The following is a 27,253-nucleotide window of genomic DNA, read 5'->3' on the forward strand; positions in this document are numbered from 1 at the left end:
GATCTAAAGGAAGACAATAATATTGTGACCAGAATGAACTCAGCATCTTTCCCCTGACACTCAGCTGGCATTTGAACATCTCTGAAGAACAGATTCCGCACCTTCTTGCATTGGAAGAGTGTGGCCAATAACAGGTAGGGAAGAGGTTAAAATGGGCTATATCTATGTCAGTATGAGTGGCTGCCAACACCATGAGATAGAAAGAGAGAGACAGAGAAATAAACTGTTGTAGGGATGGTTACACCACCCAGGGAGCCACAACACTCTGTATTACCTCCAGGTCTGTATGCAGTTGTTCATTCCAGAAGCTTTCCTAGATTGTAAAATAATTTCAGTTTTAACACCGGACACACACATGAGAAAGAAACATTTATTTTTAAGAGTCAAACATGTCAGTATAAAGCAGGGAGGGTCCATCCCACCTCAGACTGTGAACGATAAAGACCCTCTCACTATAATTTAACAAGTAGAATTATCAAGGCTCATTTTGCAATTACTTTCCTGCTGTTCTCTTCGGGGTCCAGTGTCCAAGAGATTTCTCTGCGTCATTTCCCACAAATTCCCTGTTCAAACGTGCACCAAAAATATAAGGGATTTACACATCCCAAAACAGGAAGTGCACGAAGCCACTTCCTGCAGCCCGCTTCTATGACCAACAGAGTTGATGCTGAGTGGCTGAGGATCTGGAAGCCAGAGTCGGGTAGGAAATGGGAGATGTTTAAACCTTTCCTGTGATGGGGTAGGTTCCCTCTGTTCCACAAAGCCTCTTCACTGTACTTCACCTGATGAAGGGACAGCGCTCCCAAAGCTTGTGATTTCAGATAAACCTGTTGGACTATAACCTGGTGTCATGTGACCTCTCATCACTGCCACTTATGGGTTGACTTTCCCCATTTAAAGCAGAGGTGACCCTGTTCTAACCAACCTTGAATTTGCCCATGGCTACAAGAGCAGATCACAGGCTAGGAATACAGCGAGTAACTCACCTCCTGACTCCCCAAAGCCTATCCACCATTGACAAGACTCAAGTCAGGAGTGTGATGGGACTCCCCCCACTTGCCTGGATGGGTACAGCTCCAACAACACTCAAGAACCTTGACACCATCCAGGACAAAGCAGCCCACTTGATTGGCATCACATCCACAAACATCCACTTCCTCCACCACCAACGCAGACTAGCATCAGTGTGTACCATCTACAAGATGCACTGCAGGAACTCACCAAGGCTCCTCAGACAGCACCTTCCCAATCTCTGACCACTTCCATCTAGAAGGACGAGGGCAGCAGATCCATGGGAACACCACCACCTGCAAGTTCCCCTCCGAGCCACTCACCATCCTGACTTGGAAACATATCACCCTTCCTTCACTGTCGCTGGGTCAAAGCCCTGGAACTCCCTCCTAACAGCACAACGGGTGTACCTACACCTCAGGGGCTGCAGTGATTCAAGAAGGCAGCTCACCACCACCTTCTCAAGGGCAATTAGGGATGGGCAATAAATGCTGGCCAGCCAGCGACGCCCATGTCCCATGAATGAATTGTAACAAATAGGCAAGTACAAAGGGCCAGCCCAATGGAAACTTGGAAAGATTTAAAGATGGGTTATTCATGAGGTGCTGAAGTGTCTGAATTGGCCTGATCATTGCTGTTGGTGTGTTTGCTAGCTTGCCTTCTGCGCTCTCCTCCCACTTTCACAGAAATCACCTGGGTTAGGAACAGAGCGGAAAGTCATCATAGAAACATATATACTAGAGGCAGGAGGCCATTCAGCCCCTTCGAGCCTGCTCTGCTATGACCCCTAGTTCTGGACTCCCCCACTATTGGGGACATTCTTTCTGAATCTACCCTGTCTAACTCTGTATCGTATATCACGGTGCAATTTTAATATTCCACTTGTCCACCTCTACTCAGAGCCAGCCACACCCAGCCGAGACTCCCCCCGGGCCCGGAGTGAAAGGATGAGGCTGATCGGTGTCTGGGGGGGGTAGACAGCAGGCCGATAATGAGAAGGCAGATCAGGGAGGGAAGGGTTAAAGTCTGTTCATCGGAGGGAGATTAGGATGAGATTCTCCAGCCTCCCAGCCGTGTGTTTCCCGCTGGCGGGAGGTGGCGCGTTGATTGCTCGCGGCAGGATTCCCTGATCCCGCCACTGTCGATGGGAATTCCCACTGATGTCACCCCATGCTGGTGGGAAACTCGTGGGCGGGGGTGCACTGCCGACGGAGAATCCCGCTGGCGTGAACAGTCAGAGAATTCCAGCCATAACGTGAGCAGGTCAATTATTAATTGTGTTACGGAAATCTCGGAAAGCTGGTACAAGAGGAAAGGTGGAAACGCGGAGAAGCAGCTGCTTGTTGGGGCAGGAGACACTCATAGACACATATAGAAACATAGAACAGTACAGGCCCTTCGGCCCTCGATGTTGTGCCGAGCTATGTCCAAACCCAAGATCAAGCTATCCCACTCCCTATCATTCTGGTGTGCTCCATGTGCCTATCCAATAACCACTTGAAAGTTCCTAAAGTGTCTGACTCCACTAACACAGCAGGCAGTGCATTGCACACCCCAACCACTCTCTGAGTAAAGAATCTACCTCGGATATCCCTCCTGTATCTCCCATCATGAACCTTATAGTTCTGCCCCCTAGTAACAGCTACATCCACCCGAGGAAATAGTCTCTGCACGTCCACTCTATCCATCCCCCTCATCATTTTATAAACCTCTAGTAAATCGCCTCTCATCCTCCTCCGCTCTAAAGAAAAAAGCCCCAGCTCCCTCAACCTTTCCTCATAAGACCTACCCTCCAAACTAGGCAGCATCCTGGTAAATCTCCTCTGCACTCTCTCCAATGCTTCCACATTCTTCTTATAGTGAGGTGACCAGAACTGCACACAATATTCCAAATGCAGTCTCACCAAGGTCTGATATAGTTGCAGAATAACCCCACGGCTCAAACTCAAACCCCCTGTTAATAAACGTTTATTCGGGTGTCACCAGAAATGATGTCCTTCAGTTTTGACTCTGCTTTTGCTCTGAGTATAAATAGATGATTCAGCTTTGGCACGACTTTGAACATTCTTGACGGCACAACAGTGTCTTGGCAAACGGTGAGGAGAACCATAAGAAGTACCTCAGGAAGACGCAGGCAGGCAGTGCAATGTTGGTACAAGGTAGCACGAGCTACAGTTTAATGTGGATAAGCCTGAGTTAGTACGTCATGGAAGGGAAGCAGGGAATGGGGATGTGCACTCGATACAGGTGATTTATAATGGACAACTGGCCTCCGAACATCACAAAGACATGATGACCTTTAACAGGAAAATGTTACAGCGTGTGTGCGGTACCAGCTTCTGGAAATCCCTGAACAGGCTTTGCTTGCTGCTATTGTCTATGGCACATTAGAAAACAAGATGTCCTGGGAGATTTGGGATTTTTATGGGTTGTAATTTATTATCAGAAAGATAACAGATTGCGCAATCTTGGAATTTGGATATTGTGATGTGCGCACTTTTCCGACATGGCTAAAGTTAACTGTGCGGGGGGGGTAAAGGTCAGAGGTCAGGTACTGCCTTTTTACCACCAATAAGGAGTCTCACGACACCAGGTTAAAGTCCGACAGGTTTATTTGGAATCACAAGCTTTCGGAGAGTTGCTCCTTCGTCAGGTGAGCGCTCCACAAGCTCATGATTCCAAATAAACCTGTTTGACTTTTACCTGGTGTTGTGAGACTTCTTACTGTGCCCACCCCAGTCCAAAGCTGGCATCTTTATCACCAGCCACTGGCAGTATGGAAGGATCTGCAGATTGATACTCAACATGTTTGGCCGTGTTATGAACGTACTTTCCTTGATGATCAAGTCCTGGAGTAGGAGATGAATCCTGAGCTTCTGGCTCAGAGTACGCTAACCACTGCACCAGAGGCCTTCCTCTCTACATTCATACAGCTGTGAGAACTCCTGGACACCGGAACCCAAGGAGAAATGGCCGCGAAAGATGAGAATCACCTACTTGGTGTAGAAAGCCACAAACTTCCGCTCGTCCAGGTCCCCCTGGATGATAACGTCATCGAATCCTTCCCCATGACCTGCAAGAGCCAATAAATGGGAATGACCAAAGGAATTTATACATCGGAGAAATGAACAGATATGTGGATAAATCACATCACTCATTATTATGTTTATTAATCACTGGTAAATATCGTAATGAGAGCCCCCTCCCCGCCCCCGAAATACACTACCTCATTCTGTCTCACACTGAATTCAGTAAGAAGTCTCACAGCACCAGGTTAAAGTCCAACAGGTTTATTTGAACTTCCGGAGCGCTGCTCCTTCATCTGCTGAGTGGAGAGTGGAGACCCATCTGATGAAGGAGCAGCACCCTGAAAGCTCAAATAAACCTGTTGGACTTTAACCTGGTGTTGTGAGACTTCTTACTGAGCCCACCCCCAGTCCAACACTGGCATCTCCACATTGAATGGAACGTGCCATTTTGCTGCCCATTCTATCAACCCATCTACATCCTCCTGAAATACCGTCACGGGCCCTCTTTGCTGAACCCTCTCATTTTACCTGTGATTTGCATATTTTGAGGTTGAGTCTCTAATGCCCAAATCAAACAGAAATGATCCCAGCACTGATTCCCCAATCCTTCTCCAATCCAATCGACATTCACTCACTGTTTCTCTGAGTTTGATGTTGATTTATTTCAATACTTGCTCACGGGGACAAATGAATTTAACACAAGAGCAGATATTCCAAGTTAGGCTGCACTTGGAATATAGTTTCCAATTCTCGTCGCCACACTACCAGAAGGATGTGGAGGCTTTGGAGAGGGTGCAGAAAAGATTTACCAGGATGTTGCCCGGTATGGAGGGCATTAGCTGTGAGGAGAGGTTTGGGAAACTTGGTTTGTTCTCACTGGAGTGACCGAGGTTGAGGGGAGACGTGATAGAAGTCTACAAGATTAGGAGTGGATAGTCAGAAGCTTTTTCCCAGGGTGAAAGAGTCAATTACTGGAGGAATAGGTTTAAGGTGCAAGGGGCAAGACTTAAAGGAGATGTACAAGGCAGGTTTTTTACACAGAGGGTGGTGGGTGCCTGGAACTTGTTGCCAGGGGAGGTAGTGGAAGCAGATATGATAGTGACATTTAAGGGGCATCTTGACAAACACATGAATAGAATGGGAATAGAGGGATATGTTCCCCAGAAGGGTAGGGGGTTTTAGTTAAATCGGGCAGCACGGTCAGTGCAGGCTTGGAGGACCGAATGGCCTGTTCCTGTGCTGTAATTTTCTTTGTTCTTTGACTGCAGCGGGACTGGAAAATCCCTGCTGTGAGCAATGTCGGAGAATCCAACCCTGTAACTGTAATTGACAGTAGGTTTCTACTCAAAAATCAGTGGAAACTCTACACTTAGCTCCCATCACGGTGAACGGTAAATATTCCTTCATTACCGACTGCAATATCTCAGGCATTTATTGTCTGGTCTCAGTCTAGTCGCTGTATGATCTGTTGTGTGTTTCCAGCGCGTGCTGCTTTTGCGTCTCAGTTTTTATTCTTGGTTTGTAAGTGGAATATGATTTCTGGTTGCTGGAATTGCCTTCTGGTCTTGGTGCAGTGGAACTTCTTGGGGCCCAGTTGTAAGGATTATATGAGATACCCATCTGCTCTGTGTTTGATCAGATGAGCTTCTTATCCTTCCGTGGAGGAGAAAACAACGGCAGAGTAATTGGGAACTACATATTTTATCACAGCTTTTTTCAACCACTTGTTAAAATTATTGAATCATAGAAACCCTACAGTGCAGAAGGAGGCCATTTGGCCCATCGAGTCTACACCAACCATAGACTCACCCAGGCCCTACCTGCTTATCCCTACATATTTACCCGCTAATCCCTCTAACCTAAGCATCTCAAGACACTTAAGGCCAACCAACCTAACCCACACATTTTTGGACAGTGGGAGGAAACCAGAGCAAACCCACGCAGACATGAGGGGAATGTGCAAACTCCACACAGACAGTGACCCAAGGCAGGAATCGAACCCAGGTCCCTGGAGCTGTGAAGCAGCAGTGCTAACCACTGTGCTACCGTGCTGCCCATGAACATGCAGTTACTGTTAACAAATCCATTGAAAGGGTCGTGAAAATGAAATTGATCCCTGATTTGCTGTGGGACTGAAGGGATGGGAATGTGATGAATTCCACAAGCTCTGCTCCAGGGAGAGGACAGGGTAGGCCCTTGTTCTAGGGTGGCTTTACCTGCATAGCGAATGCTTTTCCCAAACATAGCTGTCCAGAAGTACGGCACTGTGTTAATCTCTATTCCTTTCCCGAGGATGTTGAGAGCAGCGATTCGGCCTGGAGAAAGGCGTAAATGTAGGAACAGTCAGTATATTGAAATGATACAGAACTTCACACCTCCAGCAGGTACATTTCTATCATGTGTCAATCCTATGGCATACTGTTCAAGACAGCAAAGAGCAAATGGTCCATACTTCACACATCCTCACTTTATCAATCTTTCATTGCTTTCTCTCTCTCGTGTGTTTATCTCTACTAGTGTTTTTTGTTAAAATGTAACCAATAGTAACACACTGTGAGGGTCAGCTGACCCAGTATAACTAGAAAGCAGATGGGGATGTGAGAAGCTTGTGTGGCCCAGGGCGTGGCCCCAAGTATTGGTGTAATGGAGTTTCTTTATTAAATCGGTTTCTTTGAATTACTTTGTGAAGTTATTTCTTTTGCTGCTTGCTATTGGAGTATCCTTACCACAGGATAAACATTTTTTAAACCATAGAGTCATCACAGAGCAGAAGGAGGCCAATTGGCCCATCAGGTCTACACCAACTCTCTGAAAGAGCATCTACCCCGCTATCCCTGCACATTTACCACAGCTAATCCACATAATCTACATGTCCCGGGATAATTAAGGGGCAATTTAGTATGGCCAATCCCCCTAACCTGCACATCTTTGGACACTAAGGGGCAATTTAGCATGGCCAATCCACCTAACCTGCACATCTTTGGACACTAAGGGGCAATTTAGCATGGCCAATTCCCCCTAACCTACACATCTTTGGACACTAAGGGGCAATTTAGCATGGCCAATCCACCTAACCTGCACATCTTTGGACACTAAGGGGCAATTTAGCATGGCCAATCCACCTAACCTGCACATCTTTGGACACTAAGGGGCAATTTAACATGGCCAATCCCCCTAACCTACACATCTTTGGACACTAAGAGATAATTTAGCATGGCCAATCCCCCTAACCTACACATCTTTGGACACTAAGAGGCAATTCAGCATGGCCAATCCACCTAACCAGCACATCTTTGGATTGTGGGAGAAAACCAGAGCACCCAGAGGAAACCACACAGATACAAGGAGGGCATGCAGACTCCACACAGAGAGTCACCTAAGGTCAGAATCAGCCCTGGGTCCCTGTCTCTGTGAGGCAGCTGTGCTAACCACTGTGCCACTGTGCCACCCTCGTCCAAAAGGGTTTCAATGCTTGCTGAACTTGTGGCAATCAGGTCACCACATTCGCTGCATGATACACAATATATAAAGTTAATAAAACAAATGCACAATCTTCTGAAAGTACATTTGAAGCTTTAAACCGTCAACAATCAGGATTGATGCATTCACCTCCAGGGCCAGAAGGACAAATTCAGAAGGTTTTACAGACAAATTGCTCCGCAAAGCAAGCCTACTGCACATTCTTTCAGAGGGTGGTGACAATCTGTTAACTGAAGTGTTCTCTTTCTGCCACTGTGTCCCAGTTTGTTTTTAAAAAAACAACTTTCTTCCAGAGCAAACATCTTTATTTGATCAGAATTGATACATTAGGAGTTTCATGGAGAGAAAAGTGTCTCTATCCTTTGGTGTCTGTGCTCTGACTCTTGCTTTGCTTACACTGTGTTACTGAGCAGATCCAAACATAATGGCCAGGACTCTACCACCTTGCCTGCAATGGAATCGGCGTGGGCGGAAATCTCCGTTGCCAACGGATGGGAATTTCCGGTCTTGTCCGAGCAAAGCCGTAAAATCCGTCCCAATGTTCGGACATTTAATACATCTTTGGTTCATGGCCAACCTCCAGTAACCCCTCCTTTTATCCCAATATTTGTTTCAATGATCAAGATTCCACTTAAAGGACTCTGTGCTATTGGCCTCAGATTAACAAACAGCTTCTCTGGCCATTATTGTAATGCTGCTACAGGATCTTGCTGTGTGCAAATTGGCTTCCGCATTTCCTATATTGCAATATTAGTGTCCTTCAAAAATACTTTGCTGCCTTTGGGTGGTGAGCTACAGTACTGTCCAAGCACAAGTTTCTGCTGTTATTTTTGCACTGTTATCTAGATGACCTTGTGAAATTCTAATTGTTAAAAAGACTGAAGAGGAAAAACCCAAAATTCCACAGGAACTCTCCCTCCAATTTCCTGCCAGAATCTTGTCAGCAGAACGTAAGCGAACTGACTGAAAATGACCATCCTCTGGGAATTCTGTTGATTTACAGCGGAGGTCAGAGTGGGAGATGGGAAGAACATCTCCACAACAGCACTTGAGAGATAGACCAACTACAAGCCTGAAGCCACTGATTACAGGGCTAGTACTGGAGTATTGGGACATACCTGATAGCTTTGGTCTGTATGTAATGGGCCAGAGATGAAGACATGCCACGTAGAAATCTTGATGCCTATATAGGATCTTGTGTAGTGTTGCACAGCCTTTGTGTATCTCAGTGTCAGCTCCATAAATACATCAAGTACAATGGGAACAATTCTGCTCGGCTAATGGATGTGCTATGTTACAAATGGAACGAACTATATTGGAGCTCCAAATGTCAACATTAGCGTGAAATTCTCTGAGAGTTCTCCCCATCTCCCACTCTGACCTTGGCTGGAAATCAACAGAATTCCCAAAGGAATCATACTCATTTTCAGCCTGTTCTGCTGACCTGCCAAGATTCTGGCAGGAAATTGGAGGAGAATTCCTGTGGAATTCTGGGCCTTTCCCCTTCAATCTTTTAACAGTTGGAATTTCGCAAGGTCATCCAAGTAACAATGTTTTATCGGAAATTCATTCACACAGGGTGATTTTCCAGCCACGCTCACCCCAAGACTGGAAATCCCCACACGAGGTCAATAGATCTGTGCGTGGTCCCCCTCACCTGCCTGCTACGATTCCCATGGCAGGCAGGATGGGAAAATTCTGCCCGCATCTCTCACTGGTGTTATTAACCTTTTCTTTAACCACTCTGGTTTGGGTGTACTGAGTTTGAACCACACTAATGGCAAATACAGACTTCTTGCCATCTGCAGTGTTAATATGGAGAAAGGTCGCCCCTACCCCCTTGCCCAGTGCCACTTACCGTGCATATGTGCCATCTGCCAGTGACCCACATTCACCTTCTTATTGTTGCGAAAGGCAAGCGGGAAAGTAACAACGTCACCAGCGGCGAAGACCCCAGGCACGTTCGTCTGCATGAGCTGGAGGGACAAGAGGAAACCTGTCATCTTCATTCCCACTTTCCCTACGAGTGCGCTGCTAACTTTCAGCCTTTTTTCAATAGAGTAATTCTGGGGATATGGGTGTTACTGACGAGGTTGGTGTTTATTTCCCATCTCTCATTATCCGGACAAGGTGGTTAGCCTTACCCATGGACTGAAGCAGTTGGAGATACAGTTAGAGTGGCTCGTTAGGCTTCACGGGGATGGTAAGAGTGGAAATATTAACAGTTGCCACACTGGATTAATTCTGGAGTTCGGGACAGAGCAACAGCAGTGAGCCAGTCAGCCCATTAAGCATGTTTTTCAATTCAGTTTGATAGTAGCTGATCCCATCAGGACTCTATCTACACGTCTTGGTTCGATAACTTTAACCGTCACCTAATAAAACTCCAGCTTTGACAGCATTCTCGGGAACAGAATTCCACATTTCCAGTATCCTTGACATGAACAACTGTTTCCATCCATCAGCCCTGAATGTCCCAACCCCAGTATCTCTTTGTCCTGCCTGCCCTAACTCAAGAGGATATAGCTTGTTTCTATCTATCCGAGTAAATCATCATCATCACAGAATTCCTACACTGCAGAAGGAGGACATTCAGCCCATCGAGTCGGCACCAACCCTCCGACAGATCATCTTACCCAGGCCCAATCCCCCTGCTCTATCCCCATAACCCCATGCATTTACCCCATTAATCTCCCTAACCTACACAACTTTGGACACTTCGGGGTAATTTAGCATGGCCAGTTCACGTAACCTGCATATCTTTCTGAATGTGGGAGGAAACCCACACACACACACACACACACACACACACACACACACACACACACACACACACACACACACACACACACACAAAAACGGGGAGAACATGCAAACTCTACACAGCAGAGAGGCAGTCACCCAAGGCAGGAATTGAACTCCTTAGTGTTGTGAGGCAGCAGTGCTACCCTCTGTGCCACCATGCCACCCATGTGCTATTAGTGGGCAATTGAATAAGACAATTGCCCCATTGAAGTGCCACATGGATATGTCTCAGTGGTTGGAAGGATGAGTGTGTTGAGATAATGTAAGGTATGGCTGTAGAATGAACACATTAGGAGGTGTAACCACTTGCCCCTGAAGTGTCCGGAAGGACCCCGTGTTAATGAAGAATCACTGGCTCAGACGGGCTAACGTGATTCTTGTTTTAAACATATTTGTTTTTGGGATATTGGATGGATGACATTTATAACCATCCTCAGCTTCATTAAGAGAGTGGCTGCTGGCTTTCTCGAGCAGGTGATGATGTAACTCCAATGATGTCAATAGCAACCGAGGGCTTGCTTTATCACAGTTTTTAAGTTAAGTTTATTTATTAGTGTCACAAGTAGGCTTATATTAACACTGCAATTAAGTTACTGTGAAAATCCCCTAGTCGCCACACTCCGGCACCTGTTCTGATACACTGAGGGAGAATTTAGCATGGCCAATGCGCCTAACCAGCATGTCTTTGGAGTGTGGGAGGAAAGCGGAGCAACTGGAGGAAACCCACGCAGATACGGGGAGAATGTGCAGACTCCACACAGACAGTGACCCAAGCTTGGAATCAAACCAAGGTTTGTGCTAACTACTATGTCACCCTGCCATCCACATAAGAATCAACCATATTGCCATGGGCCTGGAGTTACATGTAGGCCAGACCAGATAAGGACAGAAAATTTCCTTCCCTAAAGGACATTAGTGAATCAGATGTGTTTTTCTGACAATCCACAATGGTTTCATGGTCATCAGTAGATTCTCAATTCCAGATATTTTTTACTGAATTCAAATCCCACCAGCTGCCATGGTGAGATTCGAACCTGTGTCTCCAGAACATTAGCTGAGTTTCTGGAATAATCGTCTAGTGATAATACCACTGGGCCATCATTTAGTGTAGACTAGAGCTCTTGTCCCTGAAGTACATTCATGAACCAGTTTTGGTGACAGCATTGGTGGTTAATTGATTTGAGTATTAGTCTGTAAATCACTTGATTTATTGAATTCCATTTCACGCCCTGTGGTGGCAAAATTGGAGCTCATGACCTGTAGTTTGCTATCTCGTACCAGAGCAACTGCACTCCTACAGGCAAAGGGCCCCCATTCCTCATGGATAATGTACAAGACCCTCTTTATGGCTTGGCCCTCATACGCATATTACCTTATTAACAGGAAGAAAGCCTTTCGAATCCATGTTGATGCCACTCTGTTTCAGGAATGACGTAGCTGGCACTACCCCTACAGAGGAAGATTGAGAAGAATGATCCATGAGGAGTCAATGGACAAGAAGATGCAGCAACATTCATTGAAAACTTCCCACACCCCAGTGATTTACTTCTAATGCTTTGGCCATTTAATACCTTCAGTGGCAACTCCAGCATCCAAAGAGAGAGTCTGGGGACACGGGGATCACTGCAGGCTTTGGGAGGTGCTTTACACTAGCATCTGCCAGACAGTACACTCTGTCACTCGGTCACAGCGAGACCTTTCCCCTCGTTGTCTCGAGTCAACACGAGACTGTTGAGGCTCTTCACTCCATAGGGATCACTCACTCCGTGTAAAGGCATCATCTCAGTGAAGCTTCACTTCATTGATGGGAATGGACAGTAAAATCCGAACCCAGTTTGTCACTGGGAGGTCTCGATTAAACCACCCCCCCCACCCCCTAGTGTTCTCTCTTCCATGTGTGCCCCCTGCCTGTGTCAGTGCATTTGCACCCCCACAGGAGGAGATTCTGGAACGTACTGCACTCGGGACCACACACAGCTGATAGGACAGCGACTGAAGTGAAGGGTACAATTGGAGGGAGTCATTATCTTCAGCCAAGGGCTGTTCGACCCGTTTAGTTCGACCCCCCCCGGAGTTCCGGAGGTCTCACTTACCGATTCCAACCACACAGACATCCGCTCGGAGGATTTTCCCACTTTTCAAAACAACTTCTTTCACCTTTATTAAGATAAAACAGAACGTGTCAGCGACTGGACGATGCAGCGAGTGCAAACTCCTCCAGGAAGAGGTTTAATCTTTGGGAAGTCAAAGACCCGGATATTTTTCCTCTTTATTCAGTTTCCTGAATCATTATCAACAAGCCCCAACCTCCCCCTCAGCCGCGAGCGTTTGCAGTGAGGGGGGAATCAGTCTCAGGCCTCTGCCAAAGCTCCCGTGCAACCAACTTAACCACTGCCTTTTCTATGGCCCTAAATGCCTCCTCATCGCTACACTACGTAGCACATCATTCATATTCATTTCCACTTGTGCATTTCCAACGATGCATCTCACACTGGGTGCAACCCACAGTCCTCAGATTAATCACAGAATCCCTACAGTGCAGAAGGAGGCCATTCACGTCTACACCAACTCTGCGACACAGCATCCCACCCAAGCCCTATCCCCGTGACCCCATATATCTAGCCCGCTAATCCCCCTGATCTACACATCTTGGGACACTAAGGGGCAATTTATCATGGCCAATCCACCCTAACCCGCACACATTTGGACTATGGGAGGAAACCAGAGCGCCCGGAGGAAACCCATGCAGACACGGGGAGAACATGCAAACTCCACACAATCACCCAAGATTGAAATTGAACCTAAGTTCTTGGCGCTGTGAGGCAGCAGCGCTAACCACTGTGCCAACTTGCTCCCATCTATCTGATATCTCAGCAGACACATGGGTACAACACCACCTGCAAGTTCCCCACCAAGCTACACACCATCCTGACTTGCTGGGTCAACATCCTGGAACTCCCTCCCTTAGCAGTACTGTGGATGTAGCTCCCTGTCGCAGTTCAGGAAGGCAACTCACCACGTTTTCAAGGAGCAATTAAGGATGGGCAATAAATACTGGCCTAGCCAGCGATGTCCACATCCCATTAATTAATTTTGAATTTTTGCTATTGCTGTCTCCATATGAACATAGAACATGGAACACTACAGCACAGACAGGCCCTTCGGCCCACAAGTTGCGCCGATCACATCCATACCTACCAGGCCTATCTATAAATCTCAATCCCATTAAATCCCATGTACTCATCCAGAAGTCTCTTAACAGACCCCAGCGAGTTCGCCTCTACCAACACCGATGGCAGCCGATTCCACTTGCTCACCACTCTCTGAGTGAAAAACTTACCCCTAACATCTCCTCTGTACTTGCTCCCCAGCACCTTAAACCTGTGTCCTCTTGTAGCAACCATTTCAGCCCTGGGAAATAGCCTCCAAGAATCCACCCTATCTATTCTCTCAACATTTTATAAACCTCTATCAGGTCTCCTCTCAATCTTCGTCTCTCCAGGGAGAAGAGACCTAGCTCCCTCAACCTATCTTCATAAGGCATGCCTCCCAATCCAGGCATCCTTCTTTAGTGAGGCAACCAGAACTGTGCACAGTACTCCAAGTGGGGTCTGACAAGGGTCTTATAAAGTTGCAGCATTACCTCCCGACTCCTAAACTCAATCCCTTGATTAATGAAGGCTAGCACACCATACGCCTTCTTGACCACATCCTCCACCTGCGAGGCTGATTTACGAGTCCTATGGACCCAGACCCCAAGGTCCTTCTGCTCCTCAACACCGCTAAGAGTCCTACCCTTGATATTGTACTCTTTCGTCCCATTGGACCTGCCAAAATGGACCTGCCATATGATACAAAGCTTCCTGAATGTATCGCTAGTGTTGAGCTAATACGATCGGTGCCCAGCCGAGGTGAGGAACGTAGATCCTCGATCTCCCCATTGTAATGTAAGTGCTCCGTGAGACGCCTCTCTCCCACCCAACATCCTGACATGATTCCAGCGCAAGTCACATCAAACACTGCAGTGTAATTACAAGTGTGAGTAGACATGAAGAAAGAGGAACGTGTTGATGTTTCAGTACCTTCCCATCCTGCCCCCGCAGCTCCGAGACCTCATTCTGCAGGTAGAACTTCACCCGGTTGGTCTCAAACATCTGTGCCATAGAAGAGAAAGTGTGCAGTGAGTGGAATCAATGTCGCTGCTTCTAGTCTGAATGTACCCTCACTGGAGGAACGCCTGTCATCATGGCTGAGGGCTTACTTGATTCACTTGCTGGAAAAACTCTAGAACATGCTGTTGGAAAAATGACTTCCAGGCTTGACTGTTTTAGATTGGGGGCCAAGGCAATAAAATCTCTTACAGAGTAACTTCTACAAACGTCTTTTCAAGGTAATTTTTACAGGATGTAAGCATCACTGGCTGGGCCAGCATTTATTGCCCGTAACAGCCCTCCACTTCAAAGGGCATTTGAGAGTTAACCACATTGCTGTGGCTCTGGAGGCCACACCAGGTAAGGACAGCAGGTTTCCTTCCCTGAAGGATGCTAGTGAACCAGATGGGATTTTTACAACAATGGTTCCATGGCCATCATTATATTTTTAATTCCAAATTTTCATTGAATTCAAATTTCACCATCTGCAGTGGTGGGATTCGAACTTGGATCCCTAGGCATTACCCAGGGTCTCTGGATTGCTTGCCCAGTGATAATACCACTCGGCCATTGCCTCCCTACTTGAACAGCAGAAATGACGACTTTGTGACTATGTGCATTGTTAAACATCATTCTCTGCATAGAATCAGAAAATCCCTACAGTGCAGAAGGAGGCCATTCGGCCCATCGAGTCTGCACCAAACACAATCTCACCCAGGCCCAATCCCATTAACCCCATGCATTTACCCTCGTTAGTCCTTCAGACACTAAGAGGCAATTTAGCGTGGCCAAGCCACCTAACCTACACATCTTTGGATGCTTTCTGTGGAAAGCATTTTTCTTTGTAAGAAAGGTTTTGTTGAAATAGCACATTTCCTGACCTTGGGATATTCCGACACGCTTCACACCCAATGAATTACCTTTGTGGTGTAGCTACTGCTGTAATGGAGGAATCAGCAATTTGTGCACAGCAAGATCCCACAAAGAGCATTGCGAGAACGACAAGACGATTGGTCGATGCTAGCTGAAATCCAGCTTGACCCAGGACACCAGGGAGAAAGAACATTCTGAGATCCTTCACTTCCAACTGGCAGTGTCTCAGTCTAACATCTCATCCAAAAGACAGCACTTTCGACAATACAGCACTCACTCAGCATTGCAGTGAAGTGCTGGAATATCAGGAGTGGGGCTTGATCTTACAGGGTTCCAGCTGAGAGGTGAGGGGCTACCACAGGGTCTTGCCAATGTCAATGATGGCACCTCAGTTAACAGATAAACAAATCAACGGAGAATCAACTTATTAGCAAAACCGTCTAGGGTTCTGCTCTTCAGCTACTGAGGATTATCCCACTGAAGCCTGCTCCTGCCCTATTTCTAACTGGATCAGGCCAAACTATCCAAAGGCCTCACTCCAACAAGCACACTTCAACATGCACCCATCAGCCAGCGACATCTCCATCGCTGGTTCTCACTTACTTTCATAATCGATCGCCCGACCTTCTCTCCCAGCACCTTCCTGAACGGAATATTTTCAATCCCAATGACGGACACAGAGTGGGCTTTATCCGTGAGGTAGGCGGCTACTTCCATCCCTAAGGAAAAGAAATCATTCTGTAATCCAGTCACTGCCCACATCATCCAGCAGAACCTTACAACTCTGCCCAAGATTACTTCCCAGCTGAAACTTTGTTGAACATTTATTAGCTAACCGGGTTCCTAACCCTACGATTCATGTGGATCCACACTGCGTACTGCAAACTTGGGATTGAATCAAGTCACTGCTGACATGACAGAGGTCTTTACATGGTAGCACAGTGGTTAGCACTGCTGCCTCACAGCACCAGGGACCCAGGTTCAATTCTGGTCTTGGGTCACTGTCAATGTGGAGTCTGCACGTTCTCCCTGTGTCTGCGTGGGTTTCTTCCGGGTGCTCCAGTTTTCTCCCACAGTCCAAAGATGTGTGGGTTAGGTTGGTTGGCCATGCTAAAATGACCATTAGTGTCAGGGGGATTAGCAGGGTAAATGTGTGGGGTTACAGGAATAGGCCCTGGCTGGGATTGTGGTCGGTGCAGACTCAACAGGCCGAATGGCCTCTTCTGCACTGTAGGGATTCTTTACACAGTTGTCTATAAAGATCCTGTGAGAACCAGTCTTGGATATAAGACCACAACACAAAAAACAAACAGGACTCAGCATAAATTGGCAGCACGGTGGCAATCATGGTTTGAATGAGATGTAGCAATGTCACACTGGTACAATAGTCATAACAGCATACAAGGGGGGGGGGGTCCATTTGGCCCATCGGGTTCATACTAGCTCTCTGCAGAACAATCTAATTGGCCTCATACTCTATCGCCACAGCCCTGGAAGTTTGCTTCCCTCATGTCTCCCCCTGTATCCAATTCCTCAAGTCCATCTCCCTTCGTCATTAGACGGTTAGGAACAGCTTTTCCTTGTCACTAGTGAACTGCTTCTTGAGCAGAACAGACTGAGGTCCATCCTGCAATGTGTCAGTGGTATACCTGACTTGGGAACTTCACCATATTGTGAAAGCAAATTACTGTGGATGTTGGAAGTCTGTCGATAAAGGAAATTCTAGGATAGGGTATAAGGCGGGACAGATTAAATGAGAAAGATATATTGGAAGAAAAGGCAAAGTATTATTTTATTTGTATTTCTTTTAATTTAGTATTATGTATTCACTGTTCACAGTGTGGTCTCCTGTACACTGGAGAGAACAAACGCAGAATAAATAACTACTTTGCAGAACAGTCTGGCTCAGTCCACATGGATGACCCTGAGCTTCCAGTGGTTTTGCCATTTTAACCATTCTCGGTTAACCATTTAACCTCACTCTCACACTTACAGTTCTGTCCTTAGTCTGTGAGTTTTCTAGTGAAACTCGACATAAGAATCACAGAATCCTCCAATGCAGAAGGAGGCCATTCGGCCCATCGAGTCAGCATCAGCCACAATCCCACCCAGGCTCTATTCCCATAACCCCACACATTTACCCTGCTCATCCCCCTGACACTAATAGTCAATTAACCATGGCCAATTCATCTAACCCACACATCTTTGGACTGTGGGAGGAGACCGGAGCACTTGGAGGAAACCCACGCAGACATGGGGAGAATGTGCAAACTCCACACAGACAGTGACTCAAGCCAGGAATCGAACCTGGGTCCCTGGTACCGTGAGGCAGCCGTGCTAACCACTGTGCCATCGTGCTGCCATAGTTGCTCAAGGATCAACACCTCATCTTCCGGTTAGGCTCCGTACAGCCTGCTGGACTCAACACTGAGCCACTCAGCCCATGAACTCTCTCCCCAGTTTCTTTTTGCCATGCATCTGTCTTAATGTTTTCGGAGTTGCAGAATTGTTACAGTGCAGAAGGAGACCATTCAGCCCATCTTGTCTGCACCAGCTTTCCAAGTGAGCATTATGAATTAGTGCCATTCCCTTGCCATTTCCCTGTACCCCTGCACGTGGTTTCTATTCAAATAATCATCTACTGCCCTCTTGAATGCCTCAATTGAACCTGCCTCCACCACACTTCCAGGCAGAACATCCCAGACTCCAAACGCTCGCTGGGTGAAAAAGTTTTTTCTCGCATCTTATTTACTTCTTCTGCAAATTACATTAAATCTGTGCTCTCTCATTCTTGATCCTTTTCCGAGTGGGAACATTTTCTCAACTTGTTCAGCCTCCTCATGATTGTAAGCACTTCTATCAAATTGCCTCTTATCTGCCTTCTCCCCAAGCAGAATAGCCCCAACCTCTCCAATCTATCCTCATAACTCAAGTTTCTCATCCCTGGAACCATTCTTGATCTTCATCTGGAGATGAGGGGGTTGGACTATGAAGAGAGACTAAATAGACTAGGTCTGTACTTGGTGGAGTTTAGAAGGATGAGGGGGGATCTTATAGAGATGTATAAGATAATGAAAGGGATGGGTAGGGTAGATGTAGAGAGATTCTTCCCGCTTAGAAAGGGTAGCAGGACTAGAGGGCACAGCCTCAAGTTAATGGGGGCGCAGTTTAGATCAGAGTTGAGGAGGAGCTTCTTCACTCAAAGGGTGGTGAATCTCTGGAATTCTCTGTCCGTTGAGGTGGTGGAGGCTGCCTCGCTAAATATAGGTTTTTGATAGACAGGGGAATTAAGGGTTATGGGGAGAAAGCGGGAAAGTGGAACTGAGCCACTTCAGATCAGCCATGATCTTTTTGAATGGTGGGGCAGGCTCGAAGGGCTAGATGGCCTACTCCTGCTCCTATTTCTTTTGTTCTTATAAACCTCCTCTGCATTCTCCCTAATGCATTCACATTCTTCCTAAAGTGTGGCATCCAGAACACAACACTGAGGTCTAACTAATGTTGTATACAAGTTGAGCATAATCTCTTTGCTCTTGTACACTGTGCCATTCTGAATGAAGCCCAGAACATTGCACATTTTATTAACTTCTCTCTCCATCTGCTCTGCTGCCTTTAATGCGTAGGCACAAAAACACCCAGCTCCCTCTGCTCTTGCATACCCTTTAGAATTTTATCCTTTATTTTAGACTGTATCGCCAAGTTCTTCCTCCCAAATTGCATTGCTTCACACTTCTCCACATTGAAATACATTTGCCATCTCTCTGCCCACTCCACCAACTTGTCTGAAGTTCCATATTGTGCTCCTCACAGTTCACAATGTTGCCAAGTTTTAGACAATCTGCAAACATTAACATTGTCCCCTGCGTGCCAAAATGAAGATCATTAAGATATATCAGGAACAGGGAAGATCCTAATACTGCCTCCTGGGGAACACCATTACAAACCTGCCCCCAGCTCCAAAAATATTCATTGATCATTCTCACTGTTCCCTGTTACTCAACCAATATTGTATTCACGTTCCTCCGTCTCTTTTATTGCATGAGCTATAACCATTTTCGTCAGTCTGTTGTGTGGCACTGTCTTTTTACGGGTGGCATGGTGGCACAGGGGTTAGCACTGCTGCCTCACAGCACCAGGGGCCCGGGTTTGATACCCAGTTTGGATTACTGTCTGTGCGGAGTCTGCATGTTCTCTCCGCGACTGCATGGGTTTCCTCCCACAGTCCGAAAGACATGCTGGTTAGGTGCACTGGCTATGCTAAATTCTTCCCCAACAGGCACCAGAGTGTGGTGACTAGGGGATTTTCACAGTAACTTTATTGCAGTGTTAATGTAAGCCTACTTGTGACTCTAATAAAACTTTAAACTTTAAAATTTTAAAACATTAAATTTTTTCGAAGTCTATGTACACCACATCAACTGCCTTACACTCATCAACCCTCTGTTACCTCTCCAAAAAACTCCAGCAAGTTAGTTAGACACTAGTTCCCCTTTAGAAACACATGCTGGTTCTTCTAATTAACTCACATTTTTCCATATGATTATTAATTCTAGCCCGAATAATTGTTTCCAGAAGCTTCCCATCACAAATGTTTTTCATATTTTATTTTTTTGGACAGTGTCATTCATTAATCTGCCATTCACATTACCTGGAAAAAGCTTTATCAGTTTACTACAATTCCTACTGCCTTTGCTTTTTGATCCATGGTATTTTTTGTTATTCCTCTCCCCCGTGACTCACCCCAGCCCATTTTCAATGGCATAAGGCCCATCACGTTCCCATCCTTTTTTTAATTCATTCATGGGACACGGGCGTCGCTGGCTGGCCAGCATTTATTGCCCATCCCTAGTTGCCCTTGGAGGGCAGTTGAGAGTCAACCACATTGCTATGACTCTGGAGTCACATGTAGACCAGACTAGGTAAGGACAGCACATTTCCTTCCCTAAAGATCACTAATGAGGCAGATGGGTTTTCCCAACAATCCGCAATGGTTTCACAGTCATTGGTAGATTCTTAATTCCAGATAATTTTTACTGAATTCAAATTCCACCATCTGCTGTGGCCGGATTTGAACCCAGGTCCCCGGAACATTCATTGAATTTCTGGATTAATAGTCTGGCGATAATACCACTAGGCCATCGCTTCCTTTTGAAGATATTCAACTCAGAACTTTGTTACTCTCTCCAAAGATGCTGCTGAATATTTCTGGCATTTTTTGTTATCATTTCACTACATTGTACTTAACTGTGATGACTGAAGCAGAGTAAAATGAGTTTAACTGTACTTAAACTGGGAGTGTTTCTGGGTCAGTGTATATGGAGTGTTTCTGGGTCAATGTACATGGGTCAGTGTACATGGAGTATTGCTGAGTCAGCGTATATGGATTTGTGCATTTGGATCAGTGTATACAGGTCAGTGTACATGGGTCAGTGTTTAAGGGGGTGTATATGGAGTGTTGCTGGGTCAGTGCATATGGGTCAGTGTATAGGGGTCACTGTATACAGGTCAGTGTATATGGGTCAGTGTATCGACGTCAGTGTATATGGGTCAGTTATATGGGTCAGTGTATGTGGATCAGTATATACGGATCAGTGTATATGAGTCAGTTATATAGGTCAGTGTATATGGATCAGTGTATATAGATCAGTGTATACGGGTCAGTGTATACGGTTCAGTGTATATGGGTCAGTGTATATGGGTCAGTGTATATGGATCAGCATATACAGGTCAGTGTGTATGAATCAGTGTATATAGCTCAGTGTATATGGATTAGTGCATACAGGTCAGTGCATACAGGTCAGTGCATATAGGTCAGTGTATACGGGTCAGTGTATACAGGTCAGTGTGTATGGAGGTTTGATCTGTAGGTTAAACCTACTGAGCTGAAGTGTTGAACACTAATCTCCTTCCAGCACTAACCTTCATGATAACTGGATATATTCTTTAACATGGTAAATCTGTATCTTAACATTCCACTATTACAGCAGCCTGAAAAGTTAGTGCCAAGGGTGAAAGGTTGTGTTCAAACTTTGCAAGAGAATTTGAAAAGCTTACACCAAAATCAGAAAATTAAATTGTGAGCTCAAATACTGCCCAGCAATTCGAACAGGTTTGGTTCTGGCAGGCTGGACTGCTCAGAAAGTCATACCTATGAAAGAAGCTCCCACTATAACTGCGTTCCTGTCATTGGCCAGCTTGGCGATACAGTTTGCATCCTCAGGCGTCCTGAGCTGGTACACGTTCTCCAGGTCTGCCCCTTGGCACTGAAGTGGCTTCGGCCTGAAATACAAGGGGTGAAGCTGGTGACAAGGCCTCTCTGAGGCAAGGTCGGTGCAGGAAGTCAAGACTGGGTTTCCAACTAGCACCATCACGAGGGGCCAAATGGCCTCATCTATGCCCAAAACGTTCTGGGATTTGTGTAATGCCCTGTGACATTTCCGTATGGTTCCAACTCCACTCATTCAGGTCAAAGACTCAAAGCCACCCAGAAATCAGACAGGACAAACAATCCTCCCTCAACGCATTCGCCCTGGGAATGAGATGGAGTGTATCTGTCACACACACCTCTCCTTTAATAGGAGGCAACTAGATTGGGGTTTCAGAAATCATTGGTTAGCTGTAGGAGTATTGTCTAATTCAGCTCACAATAGTCTGGGCGGGCTGGTCTGTGAAAAAGTGGAGGTTTACGAGAACGGTGCCATATCTGCTTGTAGAATTAAAATTCATTTGCCAGGTCTGGAATATAAAGATGGACTCAGTAACGGTGACCCTGACAACTAGCAGTGATTGTTGTAAAAATCACAAATTCCCTTTAGGGAGGGAAATCTGCTGCCCTTACCTCAGTGGCTCTGAACCCACCACAGTGGGGTGGCACGGTGGCACAGTGGTTAGCATTGCTGTCTCACAGCGCCAGGGATCCGGGCTCAATTCCTCAGGTCACTGTCCGTGCGGAGTTTGCACATTCACCCCGTATCTGCGTGGGTTTTCTCCCACAGACCAAAGATGTGTGGGTTAGGTTGTCTGGCCATGCTGCATTGACCCTGGTATCAGAAGGACTAGCAGGGTAAATATGTGGAGTTACGGGAATGGGGCCTGGGTGGGATTGTGGTTGGTGCAGATGCGATGGGCCGAATGGCCTCTTTCTGCACTGTAGGGATTCGATGACTCAAAAACCCCAAAATGGCCAATCAGGCCATTCAGTTGAAGGGGCAATTAGGGATGGACAACAAATGGCGGCCTTGCCAGCAATGTCCACATCCCATGAAAGAATAAAGCACAAAAGTGAGAGAAGTGTCCAATTGACTGCTATCTGGGGATGTTGGTTGAGGAAGAAGATCCTCTTTTATTGTCAACACAGATCTTTAACATTCAGCTGAATAGGTGAGCTGGCTTGACAGGTCATCCAACCAGTTTGACCCCGATGATGTAACATCCTGCTTTCAGTCAGGGGTCAGATCCAGGTTCAGGGGTCAGGCTGACATTAGTGTGCTTGACCTCTGCACCCATTCCCACCTCTGCACCCCAGTCCTCCCCAACACGTGAGGTTTAACAGGAAAAGCAGAATAACACAAACCCCTCAGCCAGTTACCTGCTCCCGGTTGCGATCAGTAATTTGTTGTACTCCATCTTGAATCCATCCTTAAAGTGGACCACCTTACTCTTCACATCCACGGACAGCACCTGCAGTGAGGAGAGCTGGGGGTCAGTCCGACACACTGAGTTACAGAGGGAATTATACCCTCATTTCTTGCAAGGATTGGTTCCATAGTTTCCCTCCCTGTGGGTGCTAAATCACCAGCTCCCCCTGTGGGTGCTAAACCACCAGCTCTCCCTGTGGGTGCTAAACCACCAGCTCTCCCTGTGGGTGCTAAACCACCAGCTCTCCCTGTGGGTGCTAAACCACCAGCTCCCCCTGTGGGTGCTAAACCGCCAGCTCCCCCTGTGGGTGCTAAACCGCCAGCTCCCCCTGTGGGTGCTAAACCACCAGTTCCCCCTGTGGGTGCTAAACCACCAGCTCCCCCTGTGGGTGCTAAATCACCAGTTCCCCCTGTGGGTGCTAAACCACCAGCTCTCCCTGTGGGTGCTAAACCACCAGCTCCCCCTGTGGGTGCTAAACCACCAGCTCCCCCTGTGGGTGCTAAACCACCAGCTCCCCCTGTGGGTGCTAAACCGCTAGCTCTCCCTGTGGGTGCTAAACCACCAGCTCTCCCTGTGGGTGCTAAACCACCAGCTCCCCCTGTGGGTGCTAAACCACCAGCTCTCCCTGTGGGTGCTAAACCACCAGCTCCCCCTGTGGGTGCTAAACCACCAGCTCTCCCTGTGGGTGCTAAACCACCAGTTCCCCCTGTGGGTGCTAAACCGCCAGCTCTCCCTGTGGGTGCTAAACCACCAGCTCCCCCTGTGGGTGCTAAACCACCAGTTCCCCCTGTGGGTGCTAAACCACCAGCTCCCCCTGTGGGTGCTAAACCACCAGTTCCCCCTGTGGGTGCTAAACCACCAGTTCTCCCTGTGGGTGCTAAACCCAGGCTGGAGCTCAGCTCCATAGATCCCTGGACAAACATGTGAGTGGATACAGGACAAGGCTTGGTTGTGATACCGCTGCAGTCAAATAGCTGTCAACACTCACTGTCTTGTCTCAGATGGGAAGAATGGCCACTCGGGTGAAGGTGCTACACTCAGCACCTATGGGAGAGTGGCAGAGAGAGCCAGAGGAAAGGAGTGAAAATGTTGGAGCAGAAGAGTTTTCCACATAAGGAAGGGTGGGATAGTCCTCTGCGGAGACGGTTACTGAGTGAGTGTTACAGCTCAGCGCTGCCAGTGAGAGCGGGTGAGCATTGTGAAGGTGTGGGCATTCGGGATTGTAATAAGGGTGTAGTAGTTTGGGGTTGTAATGCAGATAGAGTCATTTCTGGAGACCTAAGGAGAGCTATTATTGAGGCTTGTACTGGAGGTGTGCTAAGAATGGGAATAATTTGAGAAAAGCGGGATATTTGGTTGTGTAGGGACGGGTTAGGAATGCAATCATCATTGTTAATATAATGAGATCAAAATCAAGATGATGATATCAAGGTGACTGAGAGTGTTACTGGGGATTATTAAAACAGTGGGTATTACTGGGGATATTAGGAGAGTGAGGAGTAACACTGGGATTATAATGAGAATCAAGAATATTACTGAGAATTGTAATGAGGGTGGAGGACATTACTGAGTTGTAATGAGGGTGGGGGACATTACTGAGAGTTGTAATGAGGGTGGGGGACATTACTGAGAATTGTAATGAGTGTGGAGGCATTACCGAGAGTTGTAATGAGGGTATGGGCATTACTGAGTTGTAATGAAGGTGGGGGCATTACTGAGAGTTGTAATGAGGGTGGAGGACATTACTGAGTTGTAATGAGGGTGGGGGACATTACTGAGAGTTGTAATGAGGGTGGGGGACATTACTGAGAATTGTAATGAGTGTGGAGGCATTACCGAGAGTTGTAATGAGGGTATGGGCATTACTGAGTTGTAATGAAGGTGGGGGCATTACTGAGAATTGTAATGAGGATGGAGGACATTACTGAGTTGTAATGAGGGTGGGGGCATTACTGAGAGCTGTAATGAGGGTGGGGGACATTACTGAGAGTTGCAATGAGGGTGGAGGTTATTACTGAGAGTTGTAATGAGGGTGGAGGTTATTACTGAGAGTTGTAATGAGGGTGGGGACATTACTGAGAGTTGTAATGAGGGTGGGGGCATTACTGAGAGTTGTAATGAGGGTGGGGGCATTACTGAGAGTTGTAATGAGGGTGGAGGTTATTACTGAGAGTTGTAATGAGGGTGGGGACATTACTGAGAGTTGTAATGAGGGTGGGGGCATTACTGAGAGTCGTAATGAGGGTGGGGACATTACTGAGAGTTGTAATGAGGGTGGGGGCATTACTGAGAGTTGTAATGAGGGTGGGGACATTACTGAGAGTTGTAATGAGGGTGGAGGTTATTACTGAGAGTTGTAATGAGGGTGGGGACATTACTGAGAGTTGTAATGAGGGTGGGGGCATTACTGAGAGTTGTAATGAGGGTGGGGACATTCCTGAGAATTGTAATGAGGGTGGAGGTTATTACTGAGAGTTGTAATGAGGGTGGGGGCATTACTGAGAGTTGTAATGAGGGTGGAGGACATTACTGAGAGTTGTAATGAGGGTGGGGGCATTACTGAGAGTTGTAATGAGGGTGGAGGTTATTACTGAGAGTTGTAATGAGGGTGGGGACATTACTGAGAGTTGTAATGAGGGTGGAGGTTATTACTGAGAGTTGTAATGAGGGTGGGGACAATGCTAATACAGGAAATAATGGTGCCGCTTTCTCACCTCTCTCTCCGTTTGCACTTCAATGTCGTACTGGGATAAGAATTCCTTGGAGCGCAGGGTAATCTGCTCGATCTGACACTCGAGGGACTGAAAACACAAGAAATGGCTATGAACACTGTGACACACACTGTATACTCACAACACGTCTACCTGGCTCTCGGGAACACTGAGCTCACGGCTTCTGTTAACACAAGGGAATTCTCGCAGCCATCCCGATGTAGACCCAGATCACTGTCCCTTCCTCATTACTGGAACTCCCTACCTAACGGCACTGCGCTGGCAACTTGGGCTACAGATACCCAGCACCACCTTCTCCAGGACAGCACGATGGACAATAGAATTTAGGTTTGTCAGTGACTCCCACATCCCGAAACGATTTTTAAGAAACAACCCTGGGTTTTAGAAGGGTTGTGGTCTCTGGATGGGGAGGTGAGGCTGAGAGCTTCGATATTTGCAGTGGGTTGTAATGTTTAACTGCAGTGGAAAATGGGAGCTCGCCCCTGTCAATGTTCCTCCCCCTGCCCACGCTATCGGCCCCGAGCGGTTCTCCTCTGTCCCACTGAAGCAAAATATCGGACAAGCACCGAGAATCAAAATGGCTGCCACTGAGTGCGGGTGGTAACTATGATCTCCTGTCCCCCTGTCCGTATTAGCCTTGCCTCGAAATCACTGGTTTGTTTTACTTTGGAATCTGATCTCAGACGCCAAATCAGTTTTAGCCCCTCAGGTAAATTCCTGATGCAATCCACTACAGAGGAGATGTCAGGGGTAAGTTTTTCACTCAGAGGGTGGTGAGTGAGTGGAATCGGCTGCCGTCGGTAGTGATGGAGGCGAACTCGTTGGGATCTTTTAAGAGACTTCTGGATGATTACATGGGATTTAATGGGATTGAGGGTTATAGATAGGCCTGGTAGGCAGGGATATGATCGGCGCAACTTGTGGGCCGAAGGGCCTGTTTGTGCTGTAGTGTTCTATGTTCTACCCTTTCTGAGCCGTGACCTCAGCTGGTATGGTGTAGGAGAGATGGGGCCTTGGCCTCAGCAACACAGGAGCAACATGGGAATAAAACAGGCCGGGGATCCCGTCTCCCCGTGTCAGATAGTTGGGAAGTTCATGGTGATTTTCTACATTAGACAGGGTAGATTCAGAAATAATGTTTCCAATAGTGGGGGGAGTCCAGAACTAGGGGTCACAGTTTGAGGATAAGGGCTAAACCTATTAGAACTGAGGTGAGGAGAAATTTCTTCACCCAGAGGGTGGTGAATGTATGGAATTCACTCCCACGGAAAGTAGTTGAGGCCGAAACATTGGCCGGAATTCTGCCATCTTCCCATCCCGGAATCAGCGCGGGTGAGATTCCCAGAACGGAAACCTCCGTTAGCCTCGGGCGGGATTTTACAATCTCGCCCTTGTATGAATTCAAGAAGAAATTAGATCCAGCCCTCGAGGCTAAAGGGATCACGGGATATTGGGGGGGGGGGGGGAGCAGTGGGTGGGAGGGAACAGGGGAATCAGAATATTGAATTTGATGATCAGCCATGATCAAGGTGAA

At 47.0% G+C, this 27,253-nt stretch overlaps 1 protein-coding gene across 3 annotated transcripts in view; it reads right to left on the bottom strand.

Moving 5' to 3' along the window:
• aifm3 (AIF family member 3) overlaps positions 1 to 27,253 on the bottom strand; it is a 212,488-nt gene that overhangs the window by 10,682 nt on the left and 174,553 nt on the right. For 2 of the 3 annotated variants that reach the window (XM_080208722.1, XM_080208721.1), the window contains exons 9-18: positions 25,702 to 25,788; positions 22,938 to 23,029; positions 21,498 to 21,628; positions 15,953 to 16,068; positions 14,408 to 14,479; positions 12,419 to 12,482; positions 11,698 to 11,774; positions 9,379 to 9,496; positions 6,257 to 6,355; positions 4,009 to 4,084 (exon numbers count right to left, since the gene is read on the bottom strand). In XM_080208722.1, the coding sequence (XP_080064848.1) occupies positions 4,009 to 4,084; positions 6,257 to 6,355; positions 9,379 to 9,496; positions 11,698 to 11,774; positions 12,419 to 12,482; positions 14,408 to 14,479; positions 15,953 to 16,068; positions 21,498 to 21,628; positions 22,938 to 23,029; positions 25,702 to 25,788 (932 nt within the window). Of the gene's footprint in view, positions 1 to 274; positions 314 to 4,008; positions 4,085 to 6,256; positions 6,356 to 9,378; positions 9,497 to 11,697; positions 11,775 to 12,418; positions 12,483 to 14,407; positions 14,480 to 15,952; positions 16,069 to 21,497; positions 21,629 to 22,937; positions 23,030 to 25,701; positions 25,789 to 27,253 lie in introns of all 3 variants that reach the window. The other variant, XM_080208720.1, reaches the window with a different exon arrangement.

The sequence above is a fragment of the Carcharhinus amblyrhynchos genome, chromosome 20, assembly GCF_965287045.1.
Source record: "Carcharhinus amblyrhynchos chromosome 20, sCarAmb.v2.hapA, whole genome shotgun sequence".
Lineage (NCBI taxonomy): Eukaryota > Metazoa > Chordata > Chondrichthyes > Carcharhiniformes > Carcharhinidae > Carcharhinus > Carcharhinus amblyrhynchos.